Source organism: Erpetoichthys calabaricus, chromosome 4 (genome assembly GCF_900747795.2).
Source record: "Erpetoichthys calabaricus chromosome 4, fErpCal1.3, whole genome shotgun sequence".
Taxonomy (NCBI): domain Eukaryota; kingdom Metazoa; phylum Chordata; class Cladistia; order Polypteriformes; family Polypteridae; genus Erpetoichthys; species Erpetoichthys calabaricus.
This window is the reverse complement of record NC_041397.2, coordinates 50730600-50753547: the sequence shown is the minus strand read 5'-3', so window position 1 is coordinate 50753547 and position 22948 is coordinate 50730600. Positions and strand designations below refer to the sequence as shown.

The 22948-nt window shown below is 39.6% G+C and overlaps 1 protein-coding gene across 2 annotated transcripts in view; it reads left to right on the top strand.

Moving 5' to 3' along the window:
* The window catches only part of mbtps2 (membrane-bound transcription factor peptidase, site 2), a 101642-nt gene that overhangs the window by 42093 nt on the left and 36601 nt on the right, over window positions 1–22948 (top strand). For both annotated transcript variants that reach the window (XR_007934829.1, XM_028799438.2), the window contains exon 7: window positions 20824–21004. Coding sequence is in view for 1 of the 2 variants with exons in the window: in XM_028799438.2 (XP_028655271.1) it covers window positions 20824–21004 (181 nt within the window). In the remaining variant the exon portion in view is untranslated. The remainder of the gene's footprint in view (window positions 1–20823; window positions 21005–22948) is intronic.

Here is a 22948-nt window from a genome sequence, read left to right as displayed (position 1 = left end):
TCACTGTGTCCTTAATTTTTTTCTCTGTGGCTCAAATACACTGCCATGCATTCTGATGCTGTTGTGAAGGTACACAGAAGATGGTATGTGATACTTTTAAAATGTATTGTGTAATTTCATTGTGGTATATGCGACGCTTGAATATGAAAGCACCATGAATGCCAATTGTATGTCAGCGTTTTGCTTCACCACATCGAACCATTCATCAAACATAGAAGCATACACATCGATCTTGTAGAATCCACAAAGTGGCTTTTTGTCACATGTAGATAGTAAATAGAGGCTGTGATGTCAAGTTCCAACTTGATCACACTTCACCCCCCCGACTTTTTGCTGGTATTGCAACTCGCAAATGTGTCGCGTTAATTTCTGAGGATGTGCTCAGAGGACGCATCAAATGAATGCTAGGAATGCGTGGCAGCCATGATGCATGTGAGTACATGTTCTGAGCATGAAGTATAAACTGGCCCTTAGTCCCGAGCATTACTTGGGCAGCTGTATAGACACTTCTCACGTAAGCGTTAGACCTGAGGGTTACTCGGATTGTAAATGTGCCAACAGCATTTGTGCAGAGCATTGCTTGGAAAATGATGTAGGCATGTGAAAGTTTTTTTTCATGGTAGATGTGCATCCAAAATGACTTAATGTTTGGTATTGTCAGTGTGGAGATATAAAATGAAATCAAGGTAGCATGTACTGTATATATAATAAAGAAGAGCCAATTATGGGGCATTAAGAAATACCAGAGGAGAGAAAGACGGAAAGAAATTCCTGTTAGTCCTGCTTAATTTTTCAGTCATTTTAGGGTTACGTTGTGGTCAACACTCTGAAGTACAGGAGTGGTTGTTCATAATTCTGAAGAGCTCTTTTACTTAGGCTGACCAGATATTTTTATTGTTCCAAAATGGGACAAAGCATGTTATTTCATTAAGTGTAGGGGTTGAAAAAGTGAGTTAAAATGAATGGAGTTTCATGAGCATTGAAAAAAGTAAGGTGGGGGTTTGTCCCCATTGGAGGCAATGCATGAAAAATTGGACTCTTATAGGAAAAAATGGAGCACTTGTCATGAAGATTGAGTTTGTACTCAAAAAAAAAGTGTTACATTTTAGTATCAAACTGTGCTTTAAAGTGTTTTATCCAAACAAATGTTATTACTGGATAAGAGAGAGAGAGGTTAGGAGCAGGCGCTGATACAGCACATTGCCGCACCCACCACATGACAAACCAACTCAGGATCCCAGATTAGGACCCGAGTGCAGCCATGTGATAAGTGATGCCTTAGCACCACACTAGTTCAGGTGGAATGGAACAGTGCGAGGTTTTTTATGGTGGCTGGAGTGCCAATTCTACCATCAACGCCCAGCTTTTCCCTGCAGGTTGGAGGGCCTACATGCAGGGCTGGATGCAGATTAACGTCATACCTAGGATGGAGCAATTGCAGGTTAAGGGCCTTGCTCAAGTGCCCAACAAAGAGTCACTTTTGGCGTTTACGGGATTCGAACCGGCAACTCTCCAATTGCCAGTGCAAATCCCTAGCCTCAGAGCCACCACTCCACCTACTTACTGGAAAAGGTCAGAGAGTAAACACAAGGGTCAAGACGTTTTCTTCAGCACAGCTATTTACCAGTCTTTAGGCAGCAGTAAATGAAACAGACTAAAGTTACAGATTGGTATAGTTCATGATAAAGACCAATAAATGACATTTGACCTGTTAGACATTTAGGCATTAATAGAAGTTTTGTGAAGCAGTTGATAGTGTGGAAGAAGAATTGGACTTGGGGTTCACATAGTCATTTAGGATAAAGTGTTTTGATATGCTTAGTATATTAAATATAGTATTTGTCTTAAAGAAATAGCATAAAGGGTTAATAGATGTGAGAAACCTGTTTAGGCACACCAGGAAACCAGATAAAGTTCAAGTGAACAACAAAATGTACTGAATGATGACTAAAAGATGCTTAAGAAATCGGCAGATATGAACAACCGGAATGGACAGTTGTTACATGCACAGAAATTTCAAGGATGGTGGCTCAACCCAAAATGTATAAGAAGAATAAGAAAATAATAATAAATACTTTTATATAGATCATTTGAGTGTAAACCAATGAACCAACCAGAGAAAATGCATGCATTAATTGACACTGTATGTAAATTCAATAGTGTATATAATGAACCTCAATCCTTTGTTTCTCCAGCAATTCTGCTAATGGTGTAGAAAAATGCTCCTTATTCAAGCATTGGCTGAAAAGTATTAAATGACGCAGATGGACAATATTTTCACCTGCCTGATTACTGACTCAAAAGATGGAGAATAAGTTTCTTTCTTTAAGATTTCGATTTCTGCCACAATAGCACTGGAATGAAGAATAAGTTCAGTGATATTAGGACAGACAGGTGAATACCACACGAGAGGGGAGAAAGTAGGAAAAGTCTCAAAATGGGAGAGACCAAAAGGGAGGGAGGAAGATAAGAATATGAAAAGCTTGTGCATACTAATTGTTTTAACTTGAAAGAAACAGGAAAAATTGTAAAGTGTTACATCAAGAAATACTGCCTCACCTGCATGGAGAGTATAAATTGTGGTCAGTCCCCTTGCCTTAGAGAAATATGGCGTTCATAGCTTGCTGTAACCTAGTTGATATTTTAAAGTAAATACAGGTAGTCCCTGAGTTACGGACATCCGACATATGACTTGTGAACGGGGCCACAGCTGCTCCTTCATTTGTCTGGGGGACGCGAAGCAGGCTCCTCAGTAACTGCCGCTCCGTCATTTCCGGCCTGGGGACACTGCAAGCAGTGGCTGGAGGGGGGCAGTTTTGCTGCTTGTGCAGTGTAGTGTCCCTTGGATGGCTCCGGTTTATTCATTCTCAATGGGCGGCTGGGTGCGCTGCAAGTGCTTGTGTGCAGGACAGAGGCTTGATGGGGCGGAGGGGGGCGGTTTGCTGTACACCCACCACGCCGCCGCAGCTACTGCTCCTGACTGGACGGAGGCTGGATGGGGCAGTGGGAGGTGTTTCTTTGGCCGTCCACCACACAGCCTTGAAGTGTCCCTCGAATGGCTGCCACTGTTCGTTCTCGGTGGGCAGTTGGTGGTGCTGCAAGCGGTGACCCGGTTGTGGCTGAACGGAGGCCATTGAGGGTGAATGGGGCGGCAGGGGGCAGCATTGTACTGTGCCTCGGGTGGTGCCAGTTGAATGGGGGAGGTGGTGGGCGATTCACTACCCACATTTGGCTGCACCCTGTTCGCTCTTGGTGGGCTTACGCTGCAGGCAGCATACTGTATGCAAGTGGAGGTGACTGTGTGGTGGGCGGGTGGTGAACCGCTTCTCGCTGCCCCCACTCATTTTCAATAGCAAGCCTGCTTCTACTGTTACGTACATAGCAGGAAGTTGCCTCTCGTTCAGTACACCAGTCGTGGGGTGCCTTCCTGCTGTGATAGCATGTACAGTGCTGTGCAAAGGGCTAATCTTAACCTTTTGTCTTTACCCTTCAACAATGTCTCTGAAACACAAATCTGATACAAGTGCTGGTGATACAGTAAAAAGAGAAAAACCATCACCATGGAAAATAAAGTAGAAATAATAAAAAGGTCAGAGAGAGGTGAAACTCGATCATTCATTGGCAGAATACTTGGTTACAGTCGGTCAACAATAGCATTTATTAAAATAATGTACCTGTTCCGACTTACAGTACATACAAATTCAACTTAATAAACCTACAGTCCCCATCTCGTCCGTAAGCCAGGGACTACCTGTATTTACTTTTATATTTTTTTGGTTATTATGAAATGTCACGTGTGTAAACTGTTAATAGAAGAAATATTTAAGTAGTTAATTTATTATTGTAACGTTCTTTCAGCTGACTTGCAGGTCTTCTGTTTTGCACCCATCACTGGCAAAATAATCTCTGGATAAGTACACTGATAATACAGTATTTTAGGTTTAGGTAGACTTTATTAACCCAGTGGGAAATTTGTCTGCAGCAGTAAAGTACAAAATCAGAAGACATTGTTAGAGATCCAATAGATACAATAAAGACACATTTGACAACCATTATTATTGCATAAACACACACTCAAAATCAACACAAAAAAGAATAATTACTTTCAACAGTTTACAAAATAATAATGCAGAATTTAACATTTAGCATCATCCCTACAAGTAACAGAATTTAAAATGCGTATAGCTCTAGGATTAAAAGAGTTCTTAAATCTGTTACTCTTTACCTTTGGAAACCTAAATCTGCAGCCTGCTGGAATTTAGAGAAAGTAAGATGGCTACTGTCTGAGAGTATTTATTTGGTTTTCTTTCTAACCTGTTTGCAGTACATTTCAGTGATAGATGTCTGCTGTGAACCAATAATTTTATTGCAAATTTTTATAATGTTGTTAAGATGATTTATATTCGCAAATGAGTTTCCAAAGAAAGAAAAGTTATGATTGCCCTTTTTTTTTTTTTTTTTTTTACAGATTTGCTCTGTGTTAAGATCAAAGTTTATTTTGTTATCAATGATTGTTCCCAGATATTTGTAATGCTCTGCTATCTCCACTGTCTCCCCTTTAAACTTGAGACAGTGGATGGTGGAGAGCACCTGAAATCTGCAACCATGTCTTTTGTCTATATTAAGTCATAAATGAAAGCGATCACACCATTGTACAAATTCATTGAAAATAGGTCCATGGCTGTCTTCCTTATCTTGTAGAAAACTTACAATAACAGAGTCATCTGCAAATTTCAGGATGTCTGTCCTTGTGTAATCTCCTGCAGTCCATCAGATAGGCAGCATCCTTGCGGAGTACCCACAGAAACGGCCATTAACACTGGCTCTGTGTTCTGTTTAAAAAGTCCAGAATCCACCCCACCAAGTTAGGGTCCAACAGAACTGATCAATCAGTTTCTCAACAAAAATGTGGGTTTGGATCATGTTAAAATTTGACAAAAAGTCTATAAACAGAAATCTTGCATGGTTTTTTGATCCTTCCAAGTACAATGTATTCAAAAGTGTTGCTGTGGTGTCCTCCACGCCCCTTTTTGCTCTGTATGCAAATTGATAAGGGTCCAGATGAGCCTCAGCTTTGTTAAGTTTCATAATTAACTTCTCAAAGGATATTGTGATTTGAGAAATTAATACCATTGGTCTAAAGTCACTTAATGCTTTGGGGTGTGGAGTTTTTGCCAATTGAATAACAGTTCCCTGTTTCCATAGGCTTGGCACTTGCTTTAAATCCAAGGATGTTTCAAATATGGAGTGAAATATTGGAGGGAGCTGTTCTGTGTATTTTGTTTTTTGTTTTTTTAATACTATAATCCCTGAAGCCTACGAAAAAACTTGTAATCCCAGGCCGCCTTAAATTCCTTAACACCTCTTTGTTTTGTAAATGTGTTGATCAGCACAAGCAGCAAGGAGCCTGCTATCCCACCAAACCACCACTGCAGTGGGGCTGCTGCAAAAAGTTCTCCAAGCTCAAGTCTGTTTATTGTGGTGTGAGGTGTCTGGAGTTATATAGGGTAAATAACATATCATTATTTGGAATACATACATTTCATGTGTATTCCGTGTCTACAAAGATCTATGTAATTGTAGGATGACACGAAATGCAAGGCAAGAAATGCTGAACACATACCTAAAACAGAAACATTTTCCATGTTATACTAATTATGACGTAAAGTGTATGAAGACTTTAGTCCAAATATCAAATAATCGTGTGCTTTTATTCAAGAATATAACCATATATTATATACAGTGGAACCTCGGTTCACGAACGTCTCGGTACACGTACAACTCGGTTTACGACCAAAAAGTTCGCCAAACTTTTGCATCGGTTCACGACCACACACTCGGTATACGAGCAAGCCAGGTTCCCTTTCGGTTTGTTCATGTTCAGTCTCTCCCTGTGCATTTCCTGTGCAGCGAGCGAGAGAGCGTGACACACACACACACACACACACACACACACACACAGAGGCAGCACGAGAGACAGAGGCACACACACAGGCAGCATGAGACAGAGAGCCACGCACACACACAGGAGTGCTCTAGAGAGACACACTGTGAGCTGCGAAGCTGATCGCACCCCCAGAGAATACAGACGCCCCTGGGAAAACCCCTAAGAAACATGGACAGGCTACCTTCACATTCCTCCTTTCCCTTCTGGCCGGCATTGTCGCGTAATATGCCTCTTGCACGGTGCTCCGCCTTCTTAAAAAGCCTGCACGGGCTTCTTTCAGTTTGTTAAATTGGTTGCTTGCTACTCCTTCTTTCTCTCTCAGACAATGCTCTGCTCCTGCCGGAGCTGTCATCTCTGACTTGTCATGGAGCACGTTTAAACTGTTGAAAAGAGACAAATGTTTGTTTGCAGTGCTTTGAATAAAGTTCCTTTTTTTCTACAACCTCCTGTGTCTCTGTGCAAATCTTTGACCCAAGCGTGACAACACACACAGGCGCTCCAGGCTCACAAAAGAGAGACACACACACACACAGGCGGGGGAGAGAGCGAGCGAGGGACGCATAAGGTAGAGAAGGCTTGTTTTTGTTTTCAGTTCTGTTTACAGTGATCGGTTCGTAGCCTGCATTGTTGCAATGTTACTTTTCTTGGTGGTTTATTAAATTACGGATTTTTCAAATGTTCATTTTCCCCTGTGCTTAAAACTCATTAAAAAAAGTGTTTTTAGCGAGCGGTTCCTAGCACTATAGCGCAAACTGTTGCAGTGTTAGTTTTCTCTGTTGTTCAAGGTTTTCTCAGTGTTATTCAATGTTTTTACATTTAGTTTACCATTACGCTGTGCATTCTATGGTATAATTAACTATATTTGTGCTTAAAAACTAAAAAATATATATATTTACATACAGTTCGTACGGTCTGGAACGGATTAATTGTATTTATATACAATCCTATGGGAGAAATTGCTTTGGTTCATGACCAACTCGGTTTACGACCAGAGTTTTGGAACGAATTATGGTCGTGAATCGAGGTTCCACTGTATATAAAATGAAACAAAAGATTTAACAAAACAAAACACGGATTGCGACAGTCCTGCTACTGGTTGCTATGAGTGCAGGGCCCATTTGAATAATTACTCTTATTTAAATCAACATTTGAGCCTTTTGTAAACTAGGGATTTGATTAAAATAGTTTGTCTTCTATATAAGCCAGTAAACCCCCAATTCTCTAAAGCAGGGGTGTCAAACTCCAGGCCTGGAGGACCGCAGTGGCTGCAGGTTTTCATTCTAACCATCTTCTTTAGTGACCAATTTTCACTGCTAATTAACTCCATTTCCCTTCATTTTAATAGCCCTGTTTTTAAGGATTCAGTCCTCTGAATTGATTCGCTTCTTCATGAAATGGCAGCCAAACAGAAATGAGATGTGAAACGAGCCAACAGATGAGCAGCTAAACTGGGATTTCAAACTCCAACCAATTTCACTCCAACCAATCCATTAATGAGAAGCTTATTCTTGCTGTTAATTAAGCCCATTATTTAATTCCGTGGCCTGTTGCTGCTCTCATTCTGCCACAGCAGACATTTCCAAAACTGTTGATTTTCTGTTCATCAAAATGTTTTGGTAACCTCAGAGATCAACCTTACCGAGACCTTCACTTTTCTTTATTTTCAGATATTGTGTGATGGGCACAGGTGAGCTGGTCATGTGGCAGCTCGTTTTGTTTCTCGTTATTGTTTGGCTGCTAATTATAAAAAGAGACAACTAAGGGGCCTGAGTCAAGTTAATCCATATTACTAACCGAAAATGGTAAACCAGATGGACGCAGGGACATCCGGCCATGGGCCGTGGTCGCAAAAGACGTACTGCGCAGGCGCCCCCACAAAACCCCCCTTCCAAGCAACGGAAACCGGATGCAAAGCAACGTAAAATAAGAAATGAGGCGCCCATAGCACACAGAAAAAAGGAGTCAGACGCCGGCGCCGAACACCATGGGCATGAAGCCCATGGCACACGAAACGGAACACACACAAACAAGAGAATTGAGACCCACGACACACAAACACCCCCTCCACTAACAGAGATAAAATAAAGTGAGGCAACGCCCCCTAGCACACAAAAAAAAAAAAGAAGTCAGACGCGAGCGCCACACAAACCCATTGGACACGAAACGGGACAGACTACGGACATAGCACACGAAACATACACAAAAAGGAGGATTCGGACCCACGACCACACTGACATAAATAAGAAATGAGACACAAAGCCCCATTACTGAACGAACCGTCCGTATTAACACTAGAATTACCAGAGCCTACGAAAAAACTCGTAAATCCGTCCCACCTTAAATCGCGTCTTAAAGCCGTTTGCACATCTCCGCCAGAGTCTTTTGTCATCTAAATGTGATGATAAACAAAAGCTACTAGCAGCCAGCTATTCCATCCCCCCACCGACTTAGAATGAACTCCTAGCTCATGCCTTGCCTTGATTTGATTATTTGGGATTGAAGTGGAGTTTTACAGTGGAAATAATTCGAGCGTTATTTGGAATACACGCATTTCATGTGTGTTCCGTTTCTACAGTATAGTAGGCTGTGCAAACACATTTTTAAAACAGAAACGTTTTTCATATTCTAATAGTAAATGACAAAATGTAGGCATAAACTATATAACGTATGAAGCCTGAAGTCCATATATCAAAGAAACACTTTCACAAAAGGTACAAATAAGAGAACACGTGCGCTTTTCTTCAAAAATATAACTGCACAAAAAAAAAAGCCGCGTTAGCATGCCACATTGACACTCTTACTACTACTGCCGCGGTGGCGTAATGGTATCAGCTCCTGACTGGGAATCAGAGGGTGGCGAGTTCGATCCCGCACGGCTCCACTTCGAGAAGTAACCTGCTCTTATTCTTACAATTTTAGAATAACAACATAAATTTCATTTCAGTCTGTAACAGCCGGTGTAACTTATGATACTGGTAAAGGTTAGCTTTTTTTTTTTTTTTTTTTTTTTTTTAATTCACTTTTCATTCTCGCAGTCGATGCATACTAACGCCCCACCCCAAAAGGGTTCTGACACATAAACGCTGGCGAAGCTGCCTTCCTTCGTATCTCACCGTCACTTGATTTTCTTTTTATTCAGTGTTATTGAGTGTTCCTGCCAGTCCACACATGTTGCTGTATGCTGTTTCTTTTGTACTCCAGGACATGCAGAGGAGAGAATGACTTCACATTATTTATGCTGTTTTCACATAAAGACTGCAGAATACTCGTGACTGCATTCTCGTACCAATGCACTTTTTCCATCACCTTTTCCTGTAAGAAGCAATGTACTCACTTCTCTCTATGCTGTGGTTTCTATTACACACCTGAAAGAGACAATATATGTGAAAACTTCATCGCACTAATGCAATATTATTTGAAAACGAACAGCGTCAGATCAGGTGTGAAAATTTTATGTGAGCTACGAAGAAGGCAGCTTCGCCAGCGTTTATGTGTCAGAACCCTTTGGGGGGTGTGGGGGCGTTAGTATGCATCGACTGCGAGAATGAAAAGTGAATTAAAAAAAAAAAAAAAAGCTAACCTTTACCAGTATCTCACATAAAATTTTCACACCTGATCTGACGCTGTTCGTTTTCAAATAATATTGCATTAGTGCGATGAAGTTTTCACATATATTGTCTCTTTCAGGTGTGTAATAGAAACCACAGCATAGAGAGAAGTGAGTACATTGCTTCTTACAGGCAAAGATGATGGAAAAAGTGCATTGGTAAGAGAATGCAGTCACGAGTATTCTGCAGTCTTTATGTGAAAACATCATAAATAATGTGAAGTCATTCTCTCCTCTGCATGTCCTGGAGTACAAAAGAAACAGCATACAGCAACATGTGTGGACTGGCAGGAACACTCAATAACACTGAATAAAAAGAAAATCAAGTGATGGTGAGATACGAAGGAAGGCAGCTTCGCCAGCGTTTATGTGTCAGAACCCTTTTGGGGTGGGGTGGGGGGGGGGGCGTTAGTATGCATCGACTGCGAGAATGAAAAGTGAATTAAAAAAAAAAAAAAAAAAAAAAGCTAACCTTTACCAGTATCATAAGTTACACCGGCTGTTACAGACTGAAATGAAATTATGTTGTTATTCTAAAATTGTAAGAATAAGAGCAGGTTACTTCTCGAAGTGGAGCCGTGCGGGATCGAACTCGCCACCCTCTGATTCCCAGTCAGGAGCTGATACCATTACGCCACCGCGGCAGTAGTAGTAAGAGTGTCAATGTGGCATGCTAACGCGGCTTTTTTTTTTGTGCAGTTATATTTTTGAAGAAAAGCGCACGTGTTCTCTTATTTGTACCTTTTGTGAAAGTGTTTCTTTGATATATGGACTTCAGGCTTCATACGTTATATAGTTTATGCCTACATTTTGTCATTTACTATTAGAATATGAAAAACGTTTCTGTTTTAAAAATGTGTTTGCACAGCCTACTATACTGTAGAAACGGAACACACATGAAATGCGTGTATTCCAAATAACGCTCGAATTATTTCCACTGTAAAACTCCACTTCAATCCCAAATAATCAAATCAAGGCAAGGCATGAGCTAGGAGTTCATTCTAAGTCGGTGGGGGGATGGAATAGCTGGCTGCTAGTAGCTTTTGTTTATCATCACATTTAGATGACAAAAGACTCTGGCGGAGATGTGCAAACGGCTTTAAGACGCGATTTAAGGTGGGACGGATTTACGAGTTTTTTCGTAGGCTCTGGTAATTTTAGTGTTAAACATACGTCATCTGAACACATTCAAATTATGCAGCATAGGTCGATCTCATTACACTGATGCACTATTAACCGTTCAACCACAGAAAAGGCTCCATATTAACAGTGACTGCGATCCTCCTTATTACTTATCCATATTTCTAACGCTGAAGAACAAACAAGTCATGAATTCACGATCACGGGTACAAAACGATACGGCTCGAGTAACAGGATCAAACACACAAACCCGCATGAAAAAAAACAATACATGTCGGTCGACTAACCGACATACAAAAATGGGCAAGGCTCAATACAAACAATGAACGCCGTAAACTGCAACGGGCTTCTCACACAGCACAGGCAAATTGATTACAGCTCCAGAATAGCACGTCCCAAATCCTGCACATACAACGACGCGCCTCTCAAAACGGCACAGACAAAACATACACGTCAAGAACATCAACGACAGACACCTGCTAAACGATTGCGCCAGTTAGATGACAACGCGTTCAATAATGAGTCCACTATTCATGAAAATTCATTGGGATTAATGAATTTCATTTGCAATCATTGTCATTCACTTAACTTCCCTGAAGAAACAACTGGCAATACAAGTAATACATTTACACGTTATTGTCAAAAGGGTCAAATTTGACTGCCTCCTTTACATTCATATCCTGCATATCTACAGAAGCTTCTAACTGACGAAGTACCTGAAAGTAAAAACTTTATGAACTGCATTAGATCCTACAAAAGTTCATTTGCTTTTGCATCTAATGGCATCCAGTCACTTACTCAACACCATTGATAAACTTCTACAAACGTTGATGAATAATAATATTCCCTTTGGAGGAAAGGTACTTTTATTAGGAGGAGATTTTACACAGTGCTTAGCTATTGTTCCACATGCCATGCGCTCGGCTATTCTTCAGTCCACCTTAAAATACGCAGACAATTGGCATTGCTTTCAAAAGAGTTACGGAGATATTTGGAACAGCAATCTCATTACACCAAATACCCCTTTTACCACAACGAACTATGTTATGTCCAAAAAATATTAATGTTGATCACATTAATAACCAGGTCATTTCATTACTTCCTGGAGTGGCACAGCTCTTTCTAAGCTCTGACAAAGTTGACTCTGCTGACGACAATGACCATCTTAATTTCCCCTTAGAATATTTGAAGACTATTAACCCAGCCGGATTACCACAACACAATCTTAGCCTTAAAAACGGAACAATAATCATGCTATTAAGAAACCTTAACACTAAACAGGGTTTATACAATGGTACACGTTTAGTCGTCAACACCATGCCATACAATGTTATTGAAGCAAAACTTCTTACAGAATCACATGCTAACAATACTGTTCTAATTCCTAGAATTGACCTTACAAGTTCTGACCTGGAATTACCTTTTACACTTAAACGGCGACAGTTCCCCATTAAACCTACCTTGACCATGACCATCAACAAATCACAAGGACAAACCATAGACAAACTTAGCATCTACCTCTCTGAGCCCGTTTTTGGACATGGACAACTTTATTTGCTTCCTATATGCATCATCTACACCTTCACACTATGCTATATCTCATTCATACATCACGCTCTTTGTAATTTCACAACACCAGGGGTTGGCGAGCGAAGCGAGCAGGGGGCGGAGCCCCCTAGTTAAAACTAAAGCAAAAGAAGTTAATTAGCAGCAAACACTGGTCAATAATGAAGAAGATGGTTAGAATGAAAACCTGCAGCCACTGCGGCCCTCCAGGCTTGGAGTTCGACACCTGTGCTCTAAAGAATCACAAATCCAAGAATGGCAATCACTTTCTGTTCCCTCTGATCTTTGTAGGGATGAAAAATGATGGAGGGTGGGAGCGTCCTGGGAAAGTTTTAATTTAATTGAATAAATACATTTGTACTAAAATTAACCAGTTTATTAAAACTAAAATTGAAATTTAATTGTTATATCATTTAAGTCCAAAATGTCTTTGAGTTGCTGCACTTGTAAGTAAAAAAAATATCGGAGTGCAAAGGTTTAAATGAAGTAAATTGGAAACAAAAAATTCATAAAATGGTAAATTCAAAATAGTTAATCAAAAATTTCTTTAAAAACAACATTTTTGGTAAAGATGGTTTCCTCTCCCTAGTATGGAGTAGTTAAAACATTCACTTTAACGTCACACGAACGCCGAACAACAACATAAAGTTGTTCATGTCCAAATACAGGCGCAGATAGGTAAATCCCTACTTTGTCCATGGTTTGTCCTTGGGATTTGTTGATTGTCATGGCAAATGCAGCCTTAATGGGAAATTGGCATTGTTTAAGTTTAAAAGGTAATTCCAGGTCAGAACTTGTAAGTTCAATTCTGGGAATCAAAACAGTATTGCTAGCATGGGATCCCATAAGCACTTGTGCCTCAATAACATTTTCTCTCATGCTGTTCACGACCAACCGTGTACCATTACATAAACCTTGTTTAGTATTAAGGTTTCTTAATAGCATGACTATTGTCCCTACTTTAAGGTTAAGATTGTGTTGTGGTAATCCGGCCAGGTTAATAGTGTTTAAATATTCTAATGGGAAATTAAGATGCTCAGTTTCGTCTTCAGAATCAACACTGTCAGTACTTAGAAAGACGCGGCTTTCTCCAGGAAGCAATGCAATCACTTGGTTATTTATCTGGTCAACGTCAATATTCTTTGGACATAATATAGCCCAGTGCGTCAAAAGTGGTATCTGGTCTAATGATATTGCTTCACCAAAAACCTCTGTTACCAAGTCGTCGCAAATAAAGGCGTGAGGGATTTGAATAATATCTGGGTAAAGTTCAAACATATTGGTAAGGTTTCCATTTCCTAGCTGCAGCATCCATCCATCCATCCATTTTCCAACCCGCTGAATCCGAACACAGGGTCACGGGGGTCTGCTGGAGCCAATCCCAGGCAACACAGGGCACAAGGCAGGAACCAATCCCGGGCAGGGTGCCAACCACCCGCAGCTAGCTGCAACAACCAATTGGTATATTCTGGATCTGTACACCACATGTTCTATACCAAGCTTAGTTTCTCAAAGTAATGCCAATTTTCTGCGTATTTCAAACTGGACTGAACAATAACTGAACGCATGGCGTGCGGAACAACAGCCAAGCATTGTCGAAAATCTCCTAATAAAAGTACTTTTCCTCCAAATGGAATATTATTATCCATTAACGCTCTGAGAAGTTTATCAATGGTATTGATTAAATGACTGGATGCCATTGTACATTCATCTAAAATCAATAGTTTTGCCAGACGAATCTCATTTGCACTGTCACTTTGCATTTTCATAGTTGAAACCGATGTTTCCGTGATTGGAACTGGAAGCTTGAATAAAGAGTGACATGTCCGACCATTTATCAACAGATTAGCCGCTACCCCGGTTGTAGCTGACGCGAAAATTAACTGTTTCCTTGCACAAAAAAAATGTACAAGTGTTTACTAAAGGTGCGTCTTTCCGCTTCCCCCAGGGCCGTCAAGAAATTAGCATTTGGGTATTGTGCTGTTGTCTTCCGTGCAAAGAACAATTTTATTAAAAGCAGCAGATTGTAAGGTATTCAAACTGGAAATCATTCTTTGCGCAATCTCTTGCTCTTCCTGAAGATTTATTGGCATTGAATTCAAATCAGGTAATGCATTTGGAACATTTGGCAAATTGAAGTTCTCAAACGTATATCCAAGGAGTATGAGAGCAAACTGAATGTCTTTAAGTGCATAGGCTTCACAGTTGACACAAGAATCATCCTTTCCATGCAGCTTGTGGCATATGTCTTCTATAATTCCTCCCTTGTTTGTATTCCAGAGGTTCAGTGGATCTGATGGGGAGGAAAATGCACAGATAAAAGCAAAAAGCTGGTGAACTTGACCTGGCATTGAATACGATATTGCATCGTCTAGAGTTTTCTGCCAAATTGTATCATCCAATAAATATCCTTTTTCCTTTACTGCTTCTTGGAATGTCTTGCACAGTTTGACAGCGTTGCCAACTTGAACAGTTCTAATGTCGTTAAATGACCTAGCTCCGGTTTCATGTTGAAGAAGTAATCTTAGATAAAAACCTTTCCGGCTCCTTAATACTCAGTGTATATTTGGCCTATGACCTTATCACCACCTTGCTGTCGTTTTTTCAAGAAAGTACCATTGTCAACCCAAACATAGTGAACAGAAATTTCCCAGTACTTCCACTGGTGAGCATCTTGATCTTCTTAATTGAGCTTAAACCATACGGTAAGTTTAGTATCTCTTATAGCTGCTCTCTCTGCTGTTTGGACTTCATTCCCTGTTCGAAAACAGACATTTTGCTTGTGCTCCAAATAAACTGGCAACCGACAAATTGTGTGGCTCTGATTGTGCATTGGAAGCAAAATATTCTTCAAATGGCTTCTGGAGCAGTGACGTACCGTGAATCCACATACATTCGAGTCTCATTGTGATTTTTCAGACACTGAAACATTAGCACAATCATAGCCCTTGTAAACGTATTTGAATAAATACTTAACGCTTTTTACTGTAGTGCAGATTTCAACATTTATATGGCAGTTGTATCGTAAGCATAAATAAGGATTGTGTGGTACCACCCAGCTATTGTCAATTGGACGATCCAGTACAACTTGCAATTCATTTGTCTGTCTACTCATATACTTAGGATATCCGTTCGCGTTTCCAAGTGTAACTTCTTGGAAATCTTTGGGGAAGCCCTTAGAACATTTGCCATTCACCATACATGGACTGTTTGGATTTGTATTGCCACATAGTGTATGGATTATATTTCTGATAACAATTTGAAAGAGACATGGAGCATTCTCACGGTCTGGAATTTCAGCTTTCACAATTTTATTGATGTCATCTTCTGTGTAAATTTTGGAATCATCATCAAGGATTAGCAAAATATGGGCATGCAGCAAACCTCTCTTCTGAAACTGTATAACGTGGATAATTGCTTTAACGGTCCCAAATAGAGATTTTTTTTTATTTTTTTATTTTTTATTATATCTTCCAGCAAGTTATTTAGTTTGAGTCTAAAGGCTCTTGCAACTAAATCAGGATGATATTCCACTTTTTGCCATGGCATAAGATTATCTGTAATTTCTTTCCATTTAGGATTGCAAGTCACAGTGATAAATATATCAGGTTTGCCAAACTTTCTAACAATAGCCATCGCATCTTGGTAATGCTGCTGCATATTACATGGGCTGCCTTGAAAGCTAGATGGTAAAATAACCGCTTTTCCAGCAGGGTGATCTACCACGTCTGCATCACGATTTATGTACTCCATCAGCGACTTGTAGTCATCGGCCGTCAGTGCAGGTTGGTTGTTTTTAATCCATTGGAGATCATTTGATTCTGCTCGAACATAAACGTCAACTATGTATTATTGAGTTAGCCTTCCTGCATTGATTAATGGATTAAACTCATCTCTTACTGAGAGTCTGTAGGAAAAATATTCTTTCATTGAAACACGTGATCTTTTCTGTGCTTGATTTTTTTTATATCTGGAAATTCCAGCACTCCATCCTTCCTGGCCAGTTGGAAACAAAATGGGGTATGTCAAAGTATCAAGTTTAGGAAAACAAATGTCTACGCGTTGGAATTTAGGTTGGTTGGTTCCATCAGGACGTAAATTCATGACAATATCACAGTCAAATGGAGGCTCACCATCTGTACTTTGAAACACAATTGCCACTTCATTAACGCTGGGAACATTGTATCGTCTTGGATCCTGTTCTTTGTCCATTATTAACACTAAGGCAATTTTAGTTAGTGCTACACCTCTTCCGCCTCCGCTTTTGCATTGGCTTCTTTTTCAACCTCATGTAGCCTTTTTATAGACTTTGCTAATGGGTGATTGTTAATGACTTCAGCTACATTTCTCATTATCAGGTCTGTGCATTGCTTGTTTTCGGGAAGGTTAATTCGTTGATAAACTGCGTCATCTAGATCTAACACGTAAATTTGGGCAAATTTGCGATCGTGATTTGGCTCAGGGTGCACTGTTCCAATCCGATGCAATATTTGTCCACACATGCGAAAGCAGTATGGGCCATTCCAAGATGATGGCTTGATATTTACCCTGGTAGATGCAAAAGCAAATGAACTATTGTAGGATCTAATGCACTCCATAAAGCTTTTACTTTCGGGTACATCGTTACTCAAAAGCTTCTGTAAATATTCAGGATATTCATCCAAAGGAGGCAGCTTAACTTGACCCTTTTGACAACAACGTGTAAACTCGTCAGTTGTATTGCCAGTTTTTTCTTCAAGGAAGTTAAGTGAATGACCATAACTGCAAATGACACTCATTAATCCCAATGAATTTTCATGAACAGTGGACTCATTATAGAATGCGTTCTCAGCTAACTGGCGGAATTGTTCAGCGGCTGTCCGTCGTTCCTCTCTTTGGCTTTTTCTTTGTTGGAATACTGAACGTCTTAAACCTTCTAAACGACTTTCTAGCCTTTCTGCAGTTTCCTCTGATATTCTTTGTGATGAACAATTGCGCAAGCCTTTCAAACGTTTCTCCCGTTGTTCTGTTGTCTCGTTTGCACGCCTATCAGATACCTGAGCTCTTTCTTTTTGGAGCTGTGCCTCTTTTGCTTCTGGTGTTTCAGAAGTGTGTTGTAGGCACCTTCTTTCATTGTTTTTATCCATACGGGCTCGTTTTTGTTTTTCTGATCGTTGAGCTCTTTCTTTTTGGAGCCGTGACTCCTATGCCTCTGGTGTTTCAGAAGCGCGTTGTAGGCGCCTTCGTTTATTGTTTTTATCCATGCGGTCTCATTTTTGTTTTTCTGTGGCTGTGTCGTTAGCTAGAAGTCGTTTGCTGTTAGGAATCATAATTGAACTTACTTTTAACACTGAATTACCCTAATGTGATTCAAATATGCCACACTGACTGCTGCCACAGTGGATCAGAGCACACTGACTGCTGGTACTGTGTAGTGGAGTAGCTGCTGCCACTGTGGAGTGGAATACTGCTGGCACTGTGTAGTGGAGTAGCTGCTGGCACTTTGGAGTGGAGAACAATGACTGCCTGCACTGTGGAGTGGAGTACTGCTGGCACTGTGGAGTGGAGTACTGCTGGCACTGTTGAGGCACACTGACTGCTGGCAGTGCACGCTTTACCTGAAGTTTAGTTTACAGGTTGTGTTGCGTTGTGTTGTTTGGGTGCCGTGCGGTTTTGGCGCCACCCGCTGGGTTTGACTCTGGGGCGCTGAGTCGCTGTGCGCGTGCGGTTTTGGCACCACCTAGTTCCCTGATGGTGACGGTGGCGCATTCACGTGCTGAAGTAACCATGGTGGCGGATCCCGGCATGGAGATCTACATCACTAAATGAAGGTTGTATATGCGGTGGTGTTCGCGTTCGGGCGGCGGTTGTATTGTGACCTGAAGTTTAGTTTACAGGTTGTGTTGTGTTGTTTGGGCGCCACCTACTGACTCTAGGAAGCCGCTGGGTTTGACTCTGGGGCGCTGAGGCGCAGTGTTTGTGCGCTTTCGGTATGTCTGGCATCTCTGCATATATACAACCTTCGTTTAGTAATATAGATATTTGTTATAACAGCATGCAGTACACTGTGAACACAACACTGGCAAGAAAAAAAAATCCTAACCAAAACACTATATGGTATCTTAACATAGGCTCACTTTGGCCTACCATGAGTGTTAATGTTAATTTCATTAAATTTACTTCTTGCACTCTACTCTTCCTCTAACTTCCAGACCTTCAGCCATAATTCCTGTTACACTTTTCTTCATGCTTCTGGCTGAAAATCTACTTTAGCCAAGTGATGTTGTGGTACACAACCTTCCTCATGGATAACCAACTCTCATCGCCAGCAAATACTGTATTCTAGCATTCTTGTTACACCATTAGGTGCATAGATAGATAGATAGAATTATTTGTCCCTGGGGGAAATTAGTCTTTTAACAGAAGCTCATTAAATAAATATATACCAGAATAACTTAAAAGAGAGAAAACTGCTGACTTGGCAGTTCCGATCAAAGTGAGACATTATGCACACATTGTGCTGTTGGAGCCCCAGTCGTGTTTCTTGACACACTTCTGCTGACTAATTTTTTAATTTTTTAATGTAAAGTACTCGGTGTTGTTTTCCACCTCCTTAAACATGGTGTTGTATACAACTATTTCCATCATATCAGCACATATAACAGATAAAGACATGTACTTGACTGGGAATAATTGTGATGATTTTATATAGCATGGAACCGACCTCTCTGTATTATTCTGTCCTCTACATCTTCTGGAGTTTGTCTGTTATACCACGTCTTTATCAGCTGTAAATTTATGGTATTTCTAAAAGTTAGCTTTTTTTTCAGTTTTATTCTCTCAGTCATGTTCACGCTCTAACCCCCCTTCTCATCTGACTCTAACTAACAGCGCCAGTATAAATTCATACCCGATTTGACGCTGATCGTTTTCAAATAATATTGCATTAGTGTGACGATATTTTCTGATTGGTACTATTCAGGTCATAAAATGATTTCTTCAAAATGTCACATATATTTGTCTTTCTTTTTTGCCCTGGTGCTGCGTTGACATCGTGCACCAGAAGGCATGAGCTTATTCAGTACGAGAAGGAGCACGCAGGTGGTCGATTTCTGTGTGCTACAACAAGCTTCACTTGGCGGCGATCATCGTAAAGCATGCACGGGGGCCACTGAGAAAAGAAGAGTGTTCATGGCTCACCTTGCAGAGGAGCTTCGTAGTCGCTTCTTACAAGAAAAGGCGATGGATAAAGCAAAAAGATGCAACATCGATAAGCTTCTGTTCCAAGAACGCCGCTTCCCCAACCCCTTCAGTGTATTAGTAACACAGCACAGAGAGAAGTGTGTACATTGCAACAGGTACACATGTCGTAAGTGTAGAATGGATGGTCCTTTGGTGTGTGGGATCTGTTAACATTTGAATCTGATGATTGTATGTAGCGCGGAACTGATCCTCTCTGTACTATTCTTTCTTCTGCATGTCCTGGAGTACAAAAGAAACACCACCATACATCAACATGTGGGGACTGCATGGGCAAGATCAGGAAAAAAAAAAACGCAGTCACTGATTACAAGCACAAGAAGGCACGCAAATGAATATGAATAATATGAGTAATGTTGCATCAGTGCCAAAATGTTTTCCGAAATGTTCTATACAGGTCATAAAATGAGTTATTCCAAATATCATATATACCTATGTCTCTTTTTTTTTGTTAGTGTGGCTTTGACATCATGGACCATAATATAAAAAGTAACCACGTCAGATCTGGGACGGGGGTGGGTGTTGTATCGTGGTCGTGACTGAGAGCGTTTTTTTTTTTTTCCACTTTTATTCTTTTACAAGTTCTATAAATTTACACCGGCTGTTACAGACACAAATCAAATGTATGTTTTTATTGTATAATATTAACAATAAGAGTGGCTTACTACTCAAAACGGTAAATTTGCAGAGGAGGTGGTTTCGAACTCGCATCCTCCGGATTATAAATCGGCACAGCTAACCGCAGCACCACGGAAGCTGTCGTGTTGTACTTGCACCTTTTATGAAAGTGTTTATTTGATATTTGGCAATCAGCCTTCACACATTATGCAGTTCGTGTCTACATTTTGTCATTTATTACTAAAACATGAAAAACGTTTCTGTTTTAACGATGTGTTTACATAGATTGTTGTAGACACAAAACACACATCAAATTATTTCCCTTTACAATTCTGGGTAGCTCACACCCAGATAATCAATCAAGGCAGGAACTGGGAGAACTTCTTGCCTGTTCTGAGGCGGTGGGGGGGATGGTATAGCAGGCTTCTTGCTGCTTGGGCTTATCAACACATTTAGAAGACAAAAGACGCTGCCGGAGAGGTGCGAAGGGATTTAAGGTGGGCCGGATTTATGACTTTTTTCGTTGCCTCTGGTAATTCTAGTGTTACGGAGGCTGGTGTCAGAAAAGGTAAACCGGTCTTAAAAGATTTCTGCTCATCTGATGATACAATTAAATGAACATGTTCTTAATTACAAAGTTTTTTTTTTTTCTTGGTTTCTACTCTTGCTACCCAAATGTTTTTCTTTGAAACTTTTGTTTACATAGGATTCTCCTGCAAGTGGCCCCAGAGGATTGTTTGTTGGTGACCTTGTTACCCAGTTGGAGGACTGTCGTGTTGTAAGTGTAGAAGACTGGCATTCATGTATGAAGGAAATTATTTATAGACCTCAAACTGGATACTGTGTTAATGAGGCAACTTTACAGTGGGTACAGGCTCCAAACAGAGGTGAGAAAAACTGAACATTGTTCTTTTATTGTTTTTTTGTAAATAGTCTATAAATTTTATTTGTTCCATATCCAAAGTGCTGAGATATTTTTGGCAGCCCTGAAAAAAAAAATTTAAAAAAACTCCTCTATCCATTTTTTGAGTTCACTCATTGTGCAGACTAATTGTCATTTTAAAAAGTATTTATACAAGTAAAAATATGTCTTTTTACTTGTTCCAGTAATAGGGTGTTGTACCGTGCTAGCCATGATAGATGCAGTGAGAAGTCAAGCAAAAATGACACTTTTTTTTGGCTAACTGAACTAATTACAATATGCAAGCTTTCGAGTCAACTGAGGCCCCTTCTTCAGGCGGGTTGTAACACCTGAAGAAGGGGCCTAAGTTGCCTCCAAAACTTGCCTATAGTAATCTTTTCAGTTAGCCAAAAAAGGTGTCTTTGCTTGACTTCTAACTACTTGCTCCAGTAATTCTTATTGGCATATTTTAAGAAGACTATGTGAGACCTGTGTGAGTTGTCGAAGTCAAAATGTATTTTTGCTATGTATCTTTATGTTTTAATGTCAAGAAAATGTTTAAATGTTTTATTATAACAATTAGTTTAATATAATAGTTGTTTCTTCTTTTATGTAGATCCTTACTTTCTGTTGATAGAGGAAAACTGGTCAGTTTATTTTAGATTGAAATTTATATAGGAAGTTTGAATTATATGTTTGAAATATTTTTTCAACATTTTTATTGATACATAAGTTTCATTCTTTTAAATAAACTACACGTTAGTACTACATAGTATTGCATTTAATTCAGATCAGGTTATAAACGGAACGGAAAAAATTTAACATAAGGGCTTCATTTACAAATATTTAAATATTCAAAAGGTTAGCAGTTGTTCAACATGTTCAGTTAATTAAGGGCAATGCCTGTCACATTTAAAACAATTTTTGAATTTTACCTCATAATTTCAATTGAATTTTTTCAAAATTTTCTGAAATAGACCAAAAGTTTCTTGTTCATTTATAGGTGTTAATATATAGTTAATATTAAAGTGCACGTTATTACAATAGATTTTACAGTAGTCCAAACAGGTGTTGCCCCAAATGGAACCAGTAAAGGATCAGTGATTTTAAAATACTTTTAATTCACTGTAATGTATGAAAAACTAAACCAGAAGTCTTTATAAACCTTTAACAAGGTATCTCCTGAAAAGTAGTTGCTTTCTTAAACAACACATTTAAAATGCAAATGTGCACCTTAACTATGCTAAATATCCCTCTTGGGACAAGTAAAGTACTATCTATGTATGTACTGTATCTTACTATTGGTAAAGACTAATTTTTCTGTTAAGCTCATTACTTTATGACTGCCAGACATTACTAGTAATGTAATTTCAAACTTATAAATTTGTGTATTGACCTTCTGTTCATCATTATAGAAAAACCACCACATTACAAGTGAATTTTAAGATGTGTATTTACTTTTCTAAATTATGTTAGCAATTGAGTTTTAAGAAAAAATGTATTCTTAATTTATATAATGTCTTAATATAATGAACTGCTTCCTCAGGCACTTTTTAAGTACAGGGCTGTAGGAAAATTGTGCAGCTCTATTTTTGTTATTGGAGCTCAAAAAGTGACATTGCAATAGCAAAAAGCTAAATGAAAAATGTCTTGCAAGCTTTGTGTTGGAGGCAGAGGTTGAGCTAGTGACTCTGCCACATTGTCTAAAAAAAATTCAGGTCTTGTCTAGTACTTTTTTTTCAGAACATTCAAAAAGTGTTGTATAATTGAATATAGTTGAACAACTTACAAAACCAGAAGTGTATTTAAAATTTGACAAATAGTAAGGTAAATGTGCCAAATGTAGAATATAAGAAAATGAATTCAGATACTGCCATCCTAGTCTGAAGTTTGCAGTTATGTTCATTTTAATATTCTATATACTGTATAT